At 38.5% G+C, this 17628-nt stretch overlaps 1 protein-coding gene across 1 annotated transcript in view; it reads left to right on the top strand.

Moving 5' to 3' along the window:
- LOC138611472 (phospholipid phosphatase-related protein type 4-like) overlaps positions 1-17628 on the top strand; it is a 128669-nt gene that overhangs the window by 80875 nt on the left and 30166 nt on the right. The window contains exons 5-6 of the mRNA XM_069684615.1: positions 11638-11695; positions 11936-12109. Of these exons, the coding sequence (XP_069540716.1) occupies positions 11638-11695; positions 11936-12109 (232 nt within the window). The remainder of the gene's footprint in view (positions 1-11637; positions 11696-11935; positions 12110-17628) is intronic.

Below are 17628 nucleotides of genomic sequence, written 5' to 3' on the forward strand. Positions count from 1 at the left end.
GTTTTTGGCCTCTTGTTCACCTATGGACCATGAGGTTCGAGGGAAAACATCGCTTTTTCAAAAGGGTGATACATGATACACACAATTTCAAGAATGTCTTGACAACGCTCGCTACCAGGCATCAGCACATGATGGCGTATCATTTCAGTGTGCCATTATTTTTCAGACCCCACACACAAGCCTCGAGTGTCACCTCTGTCCAAGTTGCCACACTGCCTCAAGTGGCAAAAGACTTCATAGAGACAAAGACAGATAGCCAGAACATATATAGTACATCAAAGGTGGCACAGAGTATGCAAATGGAATGTTTGTTTCTGCAGGCCAGACTGGAGGACTTCCAAAATTCAGCAGGATTGAGCATATACTGCTTGTGAATAACTCTGTTTCCTTTCTTTGCAGAAACTACGAGTGCTGGTACAGTGAGCATTTAAGATCATTTGAGCTGACATCCTCAGACAACTTCTCTGTGCATCAGCTGTCAGAACTAAATGACACAGCAAGTCTCACAGCATACAGTATTGATGGGCATTTAATGTTGACACAAAAAAGATTTATTTCGGTAAGAGACTTACAGGATTAAAATGTTTTTAGAAGATGGGACCTATACAGTCTCATGGAGCAGTGTGTAGAAAATGAGCACTGGTTTAATCTCACAATCAATATGCCATTAGTGACCACCATGACAAGTCTAGAAAGACTAACTGAACTAACTGATTGTTTCGTTTTTTTGCAAACAAACACCAATCGTTTTTCATCCAAAATTGAAAATGTGCTGGAAATTCCCAAACAAAATCTTCCTCATTAATCCATTCTCTTTCTTCTCTTCTTTTTAATAATAGGAAATGGCAGCTCAAAACTTCCTACTTCGTGTCCATACCATTGTCAGGAAGATGACTTTATCTTCTCGTCCAGAATCTGTGGATGAGCTAAAAATCATTATAAAAGAAAAGATTAAGCTAGACTTTGACTTTAGCTTATACTACCAAGATCCAGACTTGACAGGCAGTTATGTTCCCTTGTAGACATTGAGGAGCTTCCGCAAAAGTCCGTACTAAAAGTTATAAGGTCTGAGAGTGATGCCAGTTCAGTAGCATCAGATGACACAATAATATTGCCCCATGCCATGACTCCAGACAGGGCTGAGAGATGGCCTGATGTTTTTCCAGTGCCCACTTTTTCATATGAGGTAGAACTCATACTCGGTGAGGGAAATGTTACATATGAGAGAACAGGGAAAACTGTCAAGTTATCTAGGGGCCAAAAGCACAACATCCTTGAGACCCTTGCAGCCAAAATGCATAGCTTCAAAGCATACCCCAATGATAGGGAAGTTTCCGTGGTAGCAGAAGCACTTGTCACTGAGCATCCTTGTCTAAAAGAGCCAGGATCTCCGACAGGATGGTATGGTTGGAAAAATAGTCTGAAGTTTAAGATGGGGAACTTCCACACTAAGTTGAGTCGTGCAGGATTTCATGAGGTAGCTGTGAATCCTGGGAAGAGGAGTAGAAACAACCCAGACAAATAAGCTCCCCACACTAAAATCAAAAGACCAAAGAGGGCAGAAGTGAATTTCCTCCCTAATTTCCCAAGAAGTGAAGATGGAGCAAGCCTCGAGCGATTGAGACTCCAAATTGTGGATAAAGTTAAGATGAGTGACAAAAACCTTCCCGTGATTTCAAAGTTGCAGACTACCTTTGCCCTGCAGCGCAAAGAGGTCATCAATGATGACCTACCTGTTGGAGAGATCCTGGAACGCTGGCCTGGATTTCAAATCGAATCACAGGTGAAAATATTTTCCTTAGTACACCTATTTCATTTTTTTGTGTGGCTGTGTCAGTAATAACTTGGACAGGTTTACTCAGATTTACATGTAACTTGGCATATGCTTTGCTAGTATAAGGATCTGCATGTTGTTCCTCAAATTTGACAAGCAGTTATAGAACAAGATCAATGTCAGTGTCAATGTTCGTTAGAATTCTCATCTTCTTCAGTCATGGGAGGGCCCTTTCTTGTGATATATAGTATTGTGCGGCTTTTCTGTTTAGCATCCAAAGTGACGCAAGAATATGTTCTCACACACAAGGAACAAGTTGACATCAATGTCAGACGTGCTGCTGTCCTCCGTGCTCTCCCTGCATATCTGCATGAGGATGACTCCAGGTATCTGAAGCTGTGGGACGTAAGTCAGCATATTAATTGTTTGGAATTTGTTATGTGACAGTTGATCATGGAATACATTTAATCTTTTTTTTTTGTCAAAGAGTTGCATTGTTTCAGTTGCTCTAATGCAGGAAGAAAATTATTTTCATTGTTATTTTAAATTAAAAATTAGAATAAATTAAAAATTGAGTTTGTAAAAGTATGAACTGTCCTGGTGTCATCACAGCTTGATTGTATCAGTTAGGAATAAGTCATCAAACTTTGTATCTCTTCTGTTGCTCAGATCTCATTCAGGTTCTAGTTGCAAGTTTTGAATATTACCATAAGGACTGTAGTTATTGTAATAATAATAATGAGGAACCGTAACAAGGACACCGTACATAGATATATATACTGATATACACAAAATACACATTAGGGTATAGAATGGATGCAAATCAGAAAACGAGTCACATATTAATCATCGTATTCAACAAGTGTTGAATGTCATCTCCCCTTACTTCAACAAGTGTTAAATATGATGTCCATTTATGGATGTCTTTGAAATTAAGCTCTTTAGTTTTCAGAGTAAAAAATGGGCTCCCCCTGATGTTATAAAATACACACTTAAGGGAGAGCTTTCATTTGTGCAGTACCAGTGCTCAGTAGAAAATAAACTCTTGTTTACACCATATGTATTATCAGTGTAGTAAGGGGAGATGATATTGTTAATATATATTCAGTTGCCAGTTTATGAGGTACACCTCGCTAAAACTAACAGTCTAATACAGTCCTGTAATAATTCCTACCCTCATTAATGTTATAATGTTCAGTTTTAGTTTTTTGTTTTAGAGAGGTGTTGAGTCATGTGTTGCGTGTATCAGTTAAAACGCACATGCACAAAACAATAAGTCATCATCATTTTCAATATTGCAGGGATATTGGTCATTCTGATCAATCAATAACTGATTCTAGCCCTATATTGGGTGGTATTATGTGGGTCTGAATCATTCCTACTCGTACTACAATTTCGTAAGATCTGTTCCAAGCTTCAGTTATTTAAAAAGGCAAAATCATATATAACTTGAATGAGTTCTGAGCAGCAGATTATATAAAATGTTAAGCAGCTATTCTCACTGACTTCCTGTTGTCACAAAGGCTGTAGACTTAAAAATGCCAGTTTTCATTTAGTTAAATGTATAACTACATCAAAATACAGTAAACTGGATTTTCTTGCTACTGTGATGGAAAACAAACAAATCTCAGACCACAATTTCTTCCATAATGCTAAAATTGCTGCACTTGAACCAACAATGGTTAAATTACCAAATGTCAGGTTGATGTTAATACCACAATTGTGAGCACAATGTACACTCGGCCTAAAAGATAAACAGTTTTATTTTACATTTCATATTGATTGACACCTGTGAAACAAATTTCAGTTATGGAATGTGATTAATAGTATTTGACGGTTCTCTTGGACTGTCTTCTGATATGTCACTGATGCATTTTTCAGCAAACAATTTTTGGAGATAGCTTAGGCAATCCGGAGTAACAGTTCTCTGTTCTTGTCTTTAGGTGGCGCAGTCTGATGAACCAAACATCGATGACGTACCAGTTGGGCTCCTCTTGATAAGTGCCAATTCAACAGATGCCATGTACTTCTTCCCAGAGAGGATTGCGGTTGTGCTTGAGGGTAACATAGTTAACGAATTCCCCACATTGGCTGACGCATTTGTCATGCTTTTTGCACTGATCAATGCCTTGCATCTAAGTTACCCAAAAGACTTGGCCAATACCTTTGACTTCACCCAGAAAGTCTTGATGGGCCTGGAAGATGGGAAGTTGAGGCCCAGAGTGTTAAACCTTAAAAATGACCTTTTGGCAGTGGAGTAATCTCACTCTATGAACAAACCAAGTTGATAAAGATGCACCTTTAATTCAAAGACTTTTCATATATACAGGCACTACTGTCATTTTGGGAATACCATAGAGCAATGTTTGTTTGTTCTTAGTGTTTTGAAAGTATTATGTTTCAACTTAAAGTTGAAATGTTACTGTTCAACTTGAATTTTAGGGAGTGTTTGTATGGATGTGTAAAATAGTATGGAAACATTTTGCCATACATTCTTTCATATTTCTAGGTGTATTAGATCTTTATGGGCCATGTGGTAAATCAATGAGCAGAACTGTTGACTGTCATGATTTTAGCATCAATGTGTGATGAAGTACCTGGAATTTGTAAGGTATTCATTTGTTGAATTAACCAAACACAGACTTTCCCATCTGGTTATTCTATCCATAAACAGTTTCTGAATTGATTTTCCATAAAAAAAAATTCCATATCATGATATGTATTGATAAAATGACATATATCATGCGGTCGTTCACTCATAAAAGTGATAGTTAAAAAAACTTTCCTCAGGCTATTTCCTTAAGCCCTTGCACTATTTTTGAAATACTGTTATTTATGTTTCTGATGTCACTGTTTGACTTAAAGTTGGATGTTTGAAGTGTTTCTACTAAATGGAAGTGATTAGGGTTAGGCAATGTAATGTATACCGTGAGAGTTGTCAACCATATTTTCCTATACTGCCCATACTGCCTATACTGAGGTAGATGCTTTGATATCTCTGCATTTATTAGGCTATTATGTGGTAAATCAGTGATCCGGCCATTTCTCAAGGCCCTTGCACTGTTTTTGAGGTATTTAGAAGTCAACCAATGCCAAACAATTTATATAGTTGTTTGGTTAATGGTTACTTAATAAAACAGTGACTTGCAATTAAATTGTCTGTGTTAACGTGTTTTTTAATGTTTACTGAAAATATGTGTACTTAGGGATTTTGAGTTAAAGCTACTTAATAGAATTTATGTAATCGGTTTCAAAAAATTATTTGAGTATCTAATTTTGAGTTGAAATTAAGCAACGTTTTGAATTTATAGTGGAGTTTGTTCAGCTTCATTGAACTTAAAAAAGTTAAGTAAACATAAGGTGAACAATTCCGTACAGAGAGATTAATTATTTTATTTTAAAGGTAATAAAAATATTTAAGTTAGCTAGACTATTTGAACTGTGAAAGCAAAAATACCTACTAAAAAGTACTTAATCAGAAACGTTTCTTTAACTTAGAAAATTGAAGTTAATGTCACTTAAAATTACTAGTAAAAGCTACTTAATCAAGAGTGCTTCTTTAACTTAAAAAATTTAGTTACTGTTTCTTAAAATTTTCGATGTAATCAGTTTCATTAACTTATCGGGTTTTACAGTGTATGTTACTAAAAAGTGAGGTTGCTGTTGAAGGCAACACCCAGGTTTGTGACATTTGTTTTACATTACTGTACTAGGGGGCCAAGGGAGGACTGGATGACAGGGTGCAACTTATCTGGACATCCATTTCTTAATATCTGCAAGCCAACCTTTTAGGGGTTTTTGAGTTGTTCTAGGGTTTACTGGGAGATATAGCTGTGCGTCATCAGCATAGCAGTAAATTAAATATTATGTCCTTGAATAAAGTGGCTGAGCGGTAATATATAAAGAGAAAATAAAATTGGTCACACTATTGACCCCTGAGGGACTCTACAATTCACTGTGGAGTGAGGGGAAACGCACTTGCCAATAGACACAAAAACTTTTCTATTAGTTAAATAAAACCAGCTGTCTCCTGATTCTCTAAAGAATCAGTAAGCACACATTTTTATTATTGTATGTCACTGATTTTGGCATAAAAAAAGGTTAAATATTTTCCTCACTATGTGACTCACACTGATAAAAACTTTTAATTAAAACAGGATTTAAAAGAGGGTCAATAGTGTTAAAAGGGCTCTGGGGCTGCTCATTAGTATGGATTAAAACAGAAAAAAATAATGATTGTATTCCTAACCTGTTCGTTGAAAGATATAAACACTTTCATTTGTTTTTTTTAGATTTTTGCTTTTTTGCTTTTTGCCTTTATTTGATAGGACAGCTGAGGTAAGACAGGAAATGTGGGGTGCAGAGAGTGGGGAAAGACATGCACCAAATGATCGGCAGACCGGGAGTTGGGCCTGCGATCAGTGCGTCGAGGACTATAGCCTCTGTATATGGGGCGCCCTCAACTGAGCTAAACCAGCACCCCAACACTTTTATTTGTTGATAATGTACTTGAAGCCTTGCCATCCTCCATCTCTATTCCACCCTTTTACAGTCTCTTTTGTGCTTACATATCTCACTACTTATCCAGCGTGCCAACTCTACACTATGCACATTTTTTGTCTTAAAAGCATGTAGGTGCAACATAGTCTAAAGTGGATGTCCAAAAGAGGTTAAAATCACTTATTAGTGTCTCTATTTCTGAGGAATTTGACAAAGTATTGCTGTCAGTAAAACTCATTAAAATGTTAAAACAGTTTCTTCATTAGAAACACAAGGGTGTTTTGTTAACCAATTCGACTGAAACAGTGCTAGAAAATACAATACATAACTGATCTGAGATGAACAGTTCAGTTATAAATAGAGTGCCAATAGTTCAACCATAGGTAAGGACCAGATCCAAGATCCAAGATATGGCCATGCTTATGTGTAGGCCCAAGAACATGCTTTTGTAGACCAAATTAATCAACTGTATGAAGAAACTCTTTGGCAAATGAATCACAAGGGTCGTCAACATGGATATTAAAGTCACCAGCTGAAATAATTAAAAGTCATTAAAAGGAAGAACAATGGATGATAAAAAATCTGAGAATTCAGGTAAAAAGCCAGATGAAGATAGAGGAGGATGATAGATATTTTCAAAGAGGGGGGTGTCACACACCAAATTTTAAAAACATGAGCCTCAATCTACTGACATCATTCACCTTAATGGCGCAGCATTTGATTTTTTGTGAAATACTGCAGCTCAGCCTCCACCACACCCATTTAATCTAGGCCGACTAAAACAATCATACATTGGGGGGCATACTTCACAAACCTGGCAGGCATCCCTATATTTCAGCAATGTCTCTGTGAAAAACATAAAGTCGATATTATTGGAACTGATAAAATCATTTAAAATAATGTTTACTAGTATTACTCTCTGTAATGCAGCTTTATGTTTTTACAGACAAATACATTTCCTGATCACACAAAGGGGTTGACCTGTCGTCATGATCACTGAAAACTCAGAGCCTGACAGCCCTTATAATACTGCGCCGCAGCTCCCAGCAACTGCTCTTTTGCATGGAAAAGGGACAAATTTGGCCCAAATGTCATGCATAACATGACTCATTACAATACTTGCAAATGGCTCTGGAGCACACAGACGCTGTTTGCTCTGCAGCGCACTGTGGGGTGCCTTCAACCCTCTGCCTGTGCTTGGAATATGAGGAGGAGTCTTTTTATGTCATTTGCACAGGTTAAGCGGGCACAAAAGCTGCGCAATCCTTTAGTGAACTCCGCCCTTAGAGTCCTAGCGACTATATCTACAAACATAACAAAAACAGGGCATCATGGTGCTCACCTGCGTTGTACCGAAGTGTAAGGAGAGCAAGAGGAAAAGAGACACTGGAGCGAAATACTCCCCGTTTCCAGTCAAGGACATTGATTGCTGCAGGCGATCAAAGGGGGCGGGCATCCTGGATTGAGGATGTGTAGTTTAGCAAGCTCCCTGGTTTTCCAGAGAAGCTGATAACGTCCTCCAAAGGCACAAAGCGTATTGCATTTTTGTTCTACCATAATGGCATTAGCTCCCCATAATAGCATGATAGGACTGAGGTTTAAAATCTGTGAATTTAACAATAATAATAATAATACATTTATAGGCAGGCGGGCGAGCAATGCAGTGACGTTAACGGAAGAAGAAGGCCTGAGAGTGTGGGTGGGTGTGTTGATGTGCAGGAGTTCAGAGAGATACAGAGGAGCGAGGTTATGGATGGCCTTAAAAGTGAGGAGCAGATCTTGAAATTGATGCGATGTTTGACCGGGAGCCAGTGAAGCTGCTGAAGGACAGGTGTGATGTGATTAATGGAGGGGGTTGTGGTGATGATGCGAGCAGCAGAGTTCTGGACCAGTTGAAGTTTATGGAGGGACTTGTGAGGGAGTCCGAAGGGGAAGGGAATTGCAGTAATCAATGCAGGATGTAACCAGGGTGTGAACGAGAATGGAGGTGCTGCTGGGGATGAGCAGAGGTGATTAATCAAGTCAGTCTAGACAAATTTATTTGTATAGCACATTTTAAAACGTAAGCTGAACCAAAGTGCTTTACAGATAGTGGCAGATAAAACAATGCAAGAGATATAGCAGATTACGAATATAACACACAACAATATACAATTACACATCCATACACACATACGTATATACACCCATACATACGAAATACTCATGAATAATTTAAACAATTTCAAACACCTTCATACGCTTTTAGTTTCAAAGGCCAAGGAAAAAAGGTGGACTTTGAGCTGAGCTATGAATGAATGTATTGAGTCTGCACTTTTTAACGAGGAGGCAATGAGTTCCACAGGTCGGGGCCAACAACTGAAAAGGAGCAGTTAACCCGTAGTTTCCGCTTAGCCCGAGGGATGACCAGCAAGGACTGCTCAGAGGATCTGAGTGCTTGTGGTGGGGTATAGGGGGTTAAAAGGTCTGCTTTTAGGTAAGGTAAGAGGGAGCCAGTCCCTGGAGCGACTTAAAAACAAGTAATAAAATTGTCAAATTTATTCTAAAACTAACAGAGAAGAATGTGGTCATTGTACATTTTCTTGTGAACAAAAAGTCCAGCTTTCTTGCAAAGGCGTTCCACGCGACGGCCTTTTGCTTTGAGTTGGCGTATTGCAGATGTAAACCATGGGGCAGAATAGGTGAAAGACACAGTCAGTTTTCAAAGGAGCCAGGGTATTCAAAAGACTATGAAGATCATCATCGTAATGAGAAACCAGTTCATCAGGGGTGGACAAGCAGTTAATAATGGGGAGGCTGTCAATACCACTGGAGAGAGTATTTAAATGAATGTCCTTGATGTTGCGAAATGAAATTACACGTGACAGATTTGTTTTGGATGTGCTAGGTTGATGTTAACAGATATCAACATGTGATCAGAAATGGGGAAGTCAGCTTCAGTACAATCAAGAGGAGTCACACCAGAATAGCAAATCAAGTCCTGAACATGTCCTTTGGAGTGAGTGGGAAAATCAATATGCAGGCAAGACTCGAAGTCCCTTGTGAGAAACATTGTTGATATTATCCATATGTATATTAAAAACTCCCAGCAATATTATGTTAGGGGAGAGTGAACATAGATGGGTAAGAAAAGCAGCAAATTAATTTAAAAAGTCATTATTGGGCTTAGGTGGACGATAAACAGTGGCAACTATAGTAGGGGTAGGTCCATTTAGTTGTAGGGTAATAGATTCAAATGAGATGGGAAAAGGCACGGACACAGGCGAGACTTTCCACTTATCGCGGAAGATTATCACGAGGCCTCCCCCTCTGCCAGATGCACGGGGTTGACAAATGTAAACAAAGCCAGGAGGAGTAGATTCATTCAGCTGAGAAAAGTCATGAAGTTGTTGCCACGTTTCAGTCAAACACAAAAAGTCAAACTTACGATCATGCAGGAGATCTTGGAGGAGAGGACCCTTGCTTGTAAGTGAGCAGATGTTGAATAATCTGAAGTTGACGTTGTTGTGGTCGTGTTTGACGCTGATGTTAGCTGACCTGGCACTGTGGTCAACTTTCCATCCGAGGTTTCTTGGGGGATGACGAGTTGAAGACCAGATGGATTGTACTGGTCTGGAGTTTGCGACGGGCATGTCGAGCGATGTCGAGGTAGAGATGCAAATCTGGTGGTGGCTCGGGGAGGTGGATGTGTAGTTGGAGGAGGTCAGCAGCTGTGTATTGGAGTACTGCTGTCGTCCCGCACGCAACGGGTAATGGTGGTCCAAAACATACAAACAGATAGTCTGATTGTTTGGCAGCAAGGCCAGAACAGATTACAACATTGCAAAAGTCAGCAGAGATCAAATTGCAAAGTCAGTGGAGATTTGGAGAGCAGAATTTGCCCTTTAAAGAGACATTTCCAGGTAAGACCTACTTCTAATGCACAGAATTCCTGTGAAAAATGTTACCTAACCTATCGTCTTCTACTAATACTACTACTACTGAAAAAAAAGACTCTGGTGATGGCCGCGGCCACAAGCCCCAGACTGGAATAAGTTTATGGCCGTTTACTTGGAGTTTGAGTGTGTCATTCTTGTTTAAAGCCTTTTTTAAATTACTAAATTTTATTGTTTTACCTTTTGTACAGGGATTTAAAGTGCATTGTATCTCTAAAAAACATGTAACTAAGCCCAAATCCACCTGTCTGCCTGACTTATGGTGCTTTCATTGGGCAGCAAACTCTAGAGCACTGATGTATTGACAGGATGCCTATCCAGGCAAAATTACCCCCACCACCCCTTCATGGCTTGCAATCAATCACGACCCCCATTGAATTCTATACTCTTATGAACCAGAGCTCTGATTCAAAGAGACTAGTCTTTCAATTGGTTGATCTTTTCACAGCAGATAACCTGTTTCTACACAGTATTTGAAGGAAGCCTGGAAAAAAGACCTTGGCGTGTCAGCTGATGATGAAACCTGGGAAAGTTACCAATACAATTTAAAGTACTTCACAGGCTTCACTATTCCTGCACCAAATTACACTCCTTTTACCCATCTGTCTCTCAAATCTGTCCAAAGTGTAAATCAGCAGGGGCCACTTTGGGCCACCTACTCTGATTGTGCCCCAAATTGAACAGCTTCTGGTCAGATATTTTCAAGTGCTTCTCAACTTTGATATTACATTTTATGCAGAACCCAACATCTACTAACTCCATCCCAATTGCAACAAAAGACAATACAATATGGCATGGCTGTTACCAAGAGAAACATTTTAGTTGCTAGTTGCCCTCGCTGAGTGCACCATTGTGTTTGACCTCCAAAATTTTCAGTTAAGAACTTTTTCTTACGAACTGGTTTTTGTGTCCTGGACTTTCATGAGGTCTGCATCCCAGATTGGTTCTGAATTGTTAGACCAGCATAATGCATATTCTGTACACTACAGTGCATTGTACAGATTATTTAATTAATTATAATTACTCCTGCTGTTACAATAACAGTTATTATCCCTGAATTCCTTCATTCATTCATTAATCATAATTCCAAATATGGAAGGAATTGTGCATAAGACACTGCAGTAACAGCGTACTATATAAAATCGTAGTTTATTATCAGGATACACTTGCGTAACACACACATCAGAGGTCTGAAGTTGTTGGCCTCACTGGCTGTCATACATTGCATGAATTAAAGATTACCACCAGATACCAACACACAAAATGAATCACACACACACACACACACACACACACACACTACAAAGTACAAGTTTCTTTGAAAGTCACTTCCCTGTTCCTGATGAATATTCAGCTCTGTCCTTAGCTGTCTAAACATGAAAATTAGCAGATGGAACACTCAGTCTTTGTTTATTTCTTTCTTTGTAGGAAGTCTTTCCCTTCCCAACATGCAACTCTGGCTGCCTTTGCTGCTGTCTACATCTCAGTAAGTTGTTAATATTCTGACTCATTTATAGAATGTGACTTGTAGCTAATAAAGCCACCCAAAATTCAGAAGAAAAGTTGTTGACAATTGTTGCCACTTTTTGCTGTGTGTAATTTACCTAGGATTGTATGTCTAAATCAGAATAATTAACCATATGTGTGAATGTAATTGGTATCACATATCTGTTTTTATATAAGCTTTAAAGATAATAATTGGCATATGTGCAATTGTTTGTTTCAGATGTACTTCAACACGTTGCTTACAGACTCGGCCAAGCTCCTGAAGCCTGTCCTGGTATTTTCTTTTGTCATGCTGGCAATTCTGGCGGGGTTAACTAGGATCATCCAGTTCAAAAACCATCCTGTTGACGTCTACTGTGGATGGTTACTGGGAGCTGCTATTGCCATTTACCTGGTAACTAAGTCAGCCACTCAAACATTATGAGATTGATTCAAAGGAGGAACAAAGTTTGACATTAAAATAATACAGAAAACAAATGATTGCAGGGCCAGTGAATTTCCAAAGTTACTGGCCTGGAGTGCCAGTGGCAAATTATTCTCATTGTCAACCCCTGATGTAAATGTTACCTTTGGTCTTAGATTTGCCTTTGTGTGTTATTAGTATAATCAGTTGATAACTTTTACAAAAACTGAAAATTATATAATCTTATGTTTTCATGCCATTATTTGCGGCACAGCCTTTATAAGCTCACAGAGGACTGCAGTAGATCCTGAAGCATGTACTAATTAAAAAATCAATTTTGAACCGAGAATCGTTTTGAATCGAAAATCGATTTCCAGCTGAATTCCATGAAAACTCATAAGCCTTGAGATATTGGCTGTATATGGGTATGTTGGAAAGGTCTTGATGGCACAGGTTGTCATGGCACGCCATCTCTCTGTCGCTGTTTCTATCCTGTCCCTGTTGTTCTTAATGTTTAATGTGTTTCCAATGGTGTCTCTGCTTGTTACAAATACTCAATCGTTGTTTGTTGAAAGTGCCAGGTGCTTTTTGGTTTCTGTGACTCAATCTGGGGGCTTGTGTTGTGTCAAAAAGGTCCGGACCCAAGGGCTAGATGAGGCCTGAACCCCCTTGACACCACGTAAGTAAGGGCATTCTTAAGAATAAAGTTTAAGTCTTCAAAGAAAGGTTCAGCAGACAGGCATTTTTATATTATTTATATTATCTTTATTAATGTCATTGTCTTGTCTTATTATGTTATGGTCTCTTTTGCTGTGTTTTTGATGACCCGTTTCATGTCTATATTTCCACTGTGTGTACATGACTGACACATGCTGTTCAAGTAACTGTATTTCAGACTTGAAGTGAGTCATGTTTTCTATATGTTCTGTTGAGTTGATATACAAGGAAAACAAAAAGGAAAATGTACAAAGTGTGATATGGTAAATGGTAAATGGACCGTACTTATTTAGCGCTTTTCTAGTCTTTGCGACCACTCAAAGCTGCTTTACCCTACATATAACATTCACCCATTCACACACACACATTTATACACTGATGGCAGGGGCTGCTACGTAAAGTTCCCAACTGTCAATCAGATATCACATTCGTAACCATTGGCTAAGCTTCGACATGTAGCCTGAGGGAGCTGGGGATCGAACCTCCGACCTTCTGACAGGTGCTTCAGTGGTTGCGATTTTACCTGTCAGAAAGATCTCAACATTTATATCACTTTCTCTGAGTCCTATGCTTATAGGCATATGACAGATATGATGGTTGTTTGGTTCTTTCTCTATGATCATTTTTACAGGGGACTGGTCTTCTGAGTATCCCCAAGGTCAAAAAGAAGATGGTTGTACAGCTAGCATTTTCATTCCGTTCATCGACATTACTGAACAGCCATTTCTCTCCACAAAAATGGTCTGAAAATGTCTTTTCCTGGCTTTTTTCAGTCTGGAAAAAAATTGATTCACAATAATAGATGAGTAAAGATTGATTTCTAATAGTTTAATGTACTATATTTGCTAATTAAGTAATGGAAACTTGTTAAAATGCAAATGTTGCCTTGAGGCAACACCGTACCATTATGGATTCACCATGACCTTTTACTATTGTGTATTTAGGTATATATACTGTTCAAAAGCATACCAGTCATCATACTTTTCTTTTTATCTCTACAATTTAACCTAGATAAATTTGATGTAGTAAAGTAAAGTTCAGCATATTACTGTACACTGTAGGCTATAGTTTACAATTACAGAGAACTTTTTGAGTCTTTTTTGCAGAGCACAAGCTTATATTTTGTATATTTCTTTATACACAGGAGACTGACAGACACTGATGAAATTGAAAACAAGCATTCCAATGGCATGCATTGTAACCTGTTGAGGCTACTGAGTATTTTCCATGTGTTTTTAAATACATTTTGTTCAAATTTGAAACAATAACTGTTTTTCATTGCTTACCATTATGGTACAGTGTTGCCTCAAGGCAACGCACCCCAAAAAGTACCCCCAAAAAGTTTTTCTTCAAAATTTCTTCAGATTATGTCTATTTGGTCTATTTAATGACAAAAAAGCACTCATCTTGGCATCATGATGCGTACCATAGAGGGTTAAATGTTTTTGTTATTTTCATTTGTTTTTTTTTTAACTTTGAATCCATGTAAAGCACTTTGGTTGATATATATAAATATATTTATACATACAATTATTATAAATGTATTATTAATATTATCATTATTATTTATAAGTATGTTGATCTCTTAAGGCCTGAAATTACAGCTTTCTGTTTCATGTTTAAAACTAAATTATCTGGCATGCCACATCAAAAGTGTTCCATAAAAACTCAAAAACCTATTAATTCAGCTGAGCAATTCTTAGGTTCTTAGATGTTACCTACGAAATTCAAAATTTCTCTGTTTAACTATTTAGGAGGAGTTTATTAAAGTACAACATCAGTAAATGAAAAATGTACAGGTCAAATATTTCTCAGACAATTTAAAGGGGCAGGCATCCTGCTGGACTTTAGTTCCAAGGTGCTTTTTTTAAAGCCTGGAAGTGTTGAATCTTCCTACCAAAAGTCATAAATCTACGTTAAATTATACAGTCCATTTACTAACTTCCACATTTTTTAGGGGCTGCCCTCAAGCTGCTTTACAACACCCAAGCCAGAGGGGAAAAAATGAGTACACTAGCACCTAAAAAATGCCAATAAGGTACAGTTTACAGCTAATGTGCCATACTCGAGCCTGACTGATTTGGATTGGATATCATCTGAAATATACCCAAACATGGGTGTAATATTTCATGAGTTTTTGTACATCCATCCAGTCTTAAAAAAAAAGATTACTCAAATCTTCCTTTTTTTAAAAATCTGTTTTTTTAAGCAAGTCCATGGTATACATTACAGATTAAATGCAATCCGTTTTTCCTTTTTTACAAACATTCTTAATCCCATATCCCTTTTCATCTAATCTAATCTAAATCTAATCGAATTCCATCTCAACCCAACCCATCTCAACCCACTGACACAAAGAATGGATAAGTGACATCGTAGCCAATAAAGAAATAGTTAAATAGGTGAATAAATAAAATTTCTAAAAGTGTAATATCATAATAGAAAGAATGTTACAAGTAATAACCGTAGTTATATATATTGCTGAACATAAATTATAGAAAAGAAAAGCTAGTAGCAGCTCACGTCTAGGCCGTTATATTGGACTTAGTAATATCTTGGGGGGGTTCAAATCAGTAAACCTGATACGAGGGTGGATATCCACCCACCCAAGAATTTCCGCCACCCTAAGTCAAGGGAGTCTTGTCCCGGGGCTGGCTGCATATATGGCGGACAGGTACAGACAGGCAGGCCCAGTGTAGGTATTTTTTTAGGTGTTTATTTTCCTGCGGGCAATTAAAGATGCATTAATGTTATCTTGGCTGGTTGTGGTAACGAGTTCGTCCAAAGGTCTACCAAAGATAGCTATGTAAGGGGATGGATGGATATTTAAACCTAAGATGTCGGAGATCGTCTTAAAAAAAGATTGCCAGTAACCGGATCATTTGTGGCATGACTAAAACATGCGAGCATCTACTACATCCTTCATCATATCAGTGGAGTCTATGAAAGATAGGAAGACTAGCTGTGCTTGAGGGCATAGCTAATGGGGGTCCTAAAATAATAAAATAATGAATAATAAACTCGGCGCCTTTTCCCAGAAATCATCATTAATCGTTAATTTGCAGTTTGGTTTCTCAGTGCACTTTAAACTTATTCACAACAGACTCATCAGTTGGAGATAGGAGGTTGTAAAGGTAGATAGGAGGTTGTAAAAGTAGGAAACATGGCCCTTGAGGAGGCTAGATCTATAACACTTGGAGGTGGAGTCTGAGGAAAGTGGGGTGAATGAGTCCTCGCAAAATCACGAAGCTGGAAATAATGGATAAAGTCTGAACTGTTTAAGTCAAAAGCTGAGCTTAATTGATTAAAACTGGCAAAGAGACCATCTATGTATAAGTCTCCCAAACAGCAGAGACCTTTATTTCCTAAGGCAGGGGTTCCCAACCTTTTTGACTTCACGGACCAGACAGTAGCAATAATATTTTTGACGAACCGTGGGGCTAGTTTGGCAACAAATCAATATCTTGAGGCAAGTCCAAGGTATTTTTCCCGATCCTTGGGAATCAGCTCTGCTCATTGACATGCATGTGCATACACAATCACAGTCACACGCAAGGAAACACAGACAGATCATGTGTGTATTTATTTAGTGAGGAGACTGCATCTAAGTTTTTAATACGGGATGAGCCGACGTGAGGGACGGCGCAGGTCAGACAGATGATCCATAGTGTGATCCTAGCAGTTTATGTGAATTTATAATGTGATCCAGCAGTGAGCAATTTATAATCATGCAGCACAGTGACTGATCTGTGTGTTTCTCAGGCTCTGCCCCTGACTTCATAGGGTTGCGATCGGTCCCGTATTTCCATGAAAACCATTTATAAAGCATAAAATACGTCTTCACACGTTGTGACTGAGATGAGCCGGAGGTGATCCACGCGTAGTTTATCAGAGTTATCATGCTGCTTGGGGAGGAGACAGACGTTAGGAGAGGAGCAGATATGACGCAGACCTGTGTGTGTTTTGATGCTCATACTTGAGCCATGGTTGCCAGGTCCACGTTTTTTCAGCTGAATTGGGCGACCGCTGGGTTTCCCGCCAATGGTACCATGGCCCGATAACATGGCTAAATGACATTACTCATGCTGCTAGGCGGGAGTGCAGGAAAGCAGAACGCAAGTATAAAAAAGACGAGCTTCATGTGTCTGATGATATCCTGAAGGAAAGCTGGAGGAGATATCAGAAAATTGTCAAACCTGAAAAGACATTTTTCTGATACAATTTCCAAAAATTTGAACAAACCTTGTGTTCTTTTTAAAACTATTGATTTTAATTTTAATACTCCTTAATCGACCTGTCTTGAAGCTTCTTTAGAGGTCTGTGAAAAATGTCTCCAAATCTTTGTTGACAAGATTGTTATAATTAGAACCAACATCTCACCCCCTGCTTTTGACCCCTCCATAGCTGTCCCTTGCTCTGTTTTTCACAAGTTTGAGCCTGTGTCCCTCTCTTCTCTCGAAAGAATTGTTACCCAATTAAAACCTGCATCCTGTCCCACTGATGTTGTCCTGCCTCGCCTCTTTAGAGAGGCCTGGGAGACTATTGGACCTGAAGTCAAAAAGATCATTAAGCATAATCTTGTCTCAGGCTTTGTACCAATTTTAAACAAGCAGTTGTGGAACCTCTGATTACAAAACCTAATTTGGACTCTTCTGTTTTCTCTAATTTTAGACCAATCTCGCAGCTTCCATTCATTTCAAAGATTTTAGAGAAAGTTGTACTCTTACAACTGCAGTCCTTTTTAGATTTCCATGGCATTCTCGAGATCTTCCAATCTGGGTTTAAAGCTTTTC

The sequence above is a fragment of the Semicossyphus pulcher genome, unplaced genomic scaffold (assembly GCF_022749685.1).
Source record: "Semicossyphus pulcher isolate SPU_LCO1_2020_fin unplaced genomic scaffold, fSemPul1.0.p SCAF_7, whole genome shotgun sequence".
NCBI classification, from domain to species: Eukaryota; Metazoa; Chordata; class Actinopteri; order Labriformes; family Labridae; genus Semicossyphus; species Semicossyphus pulcher.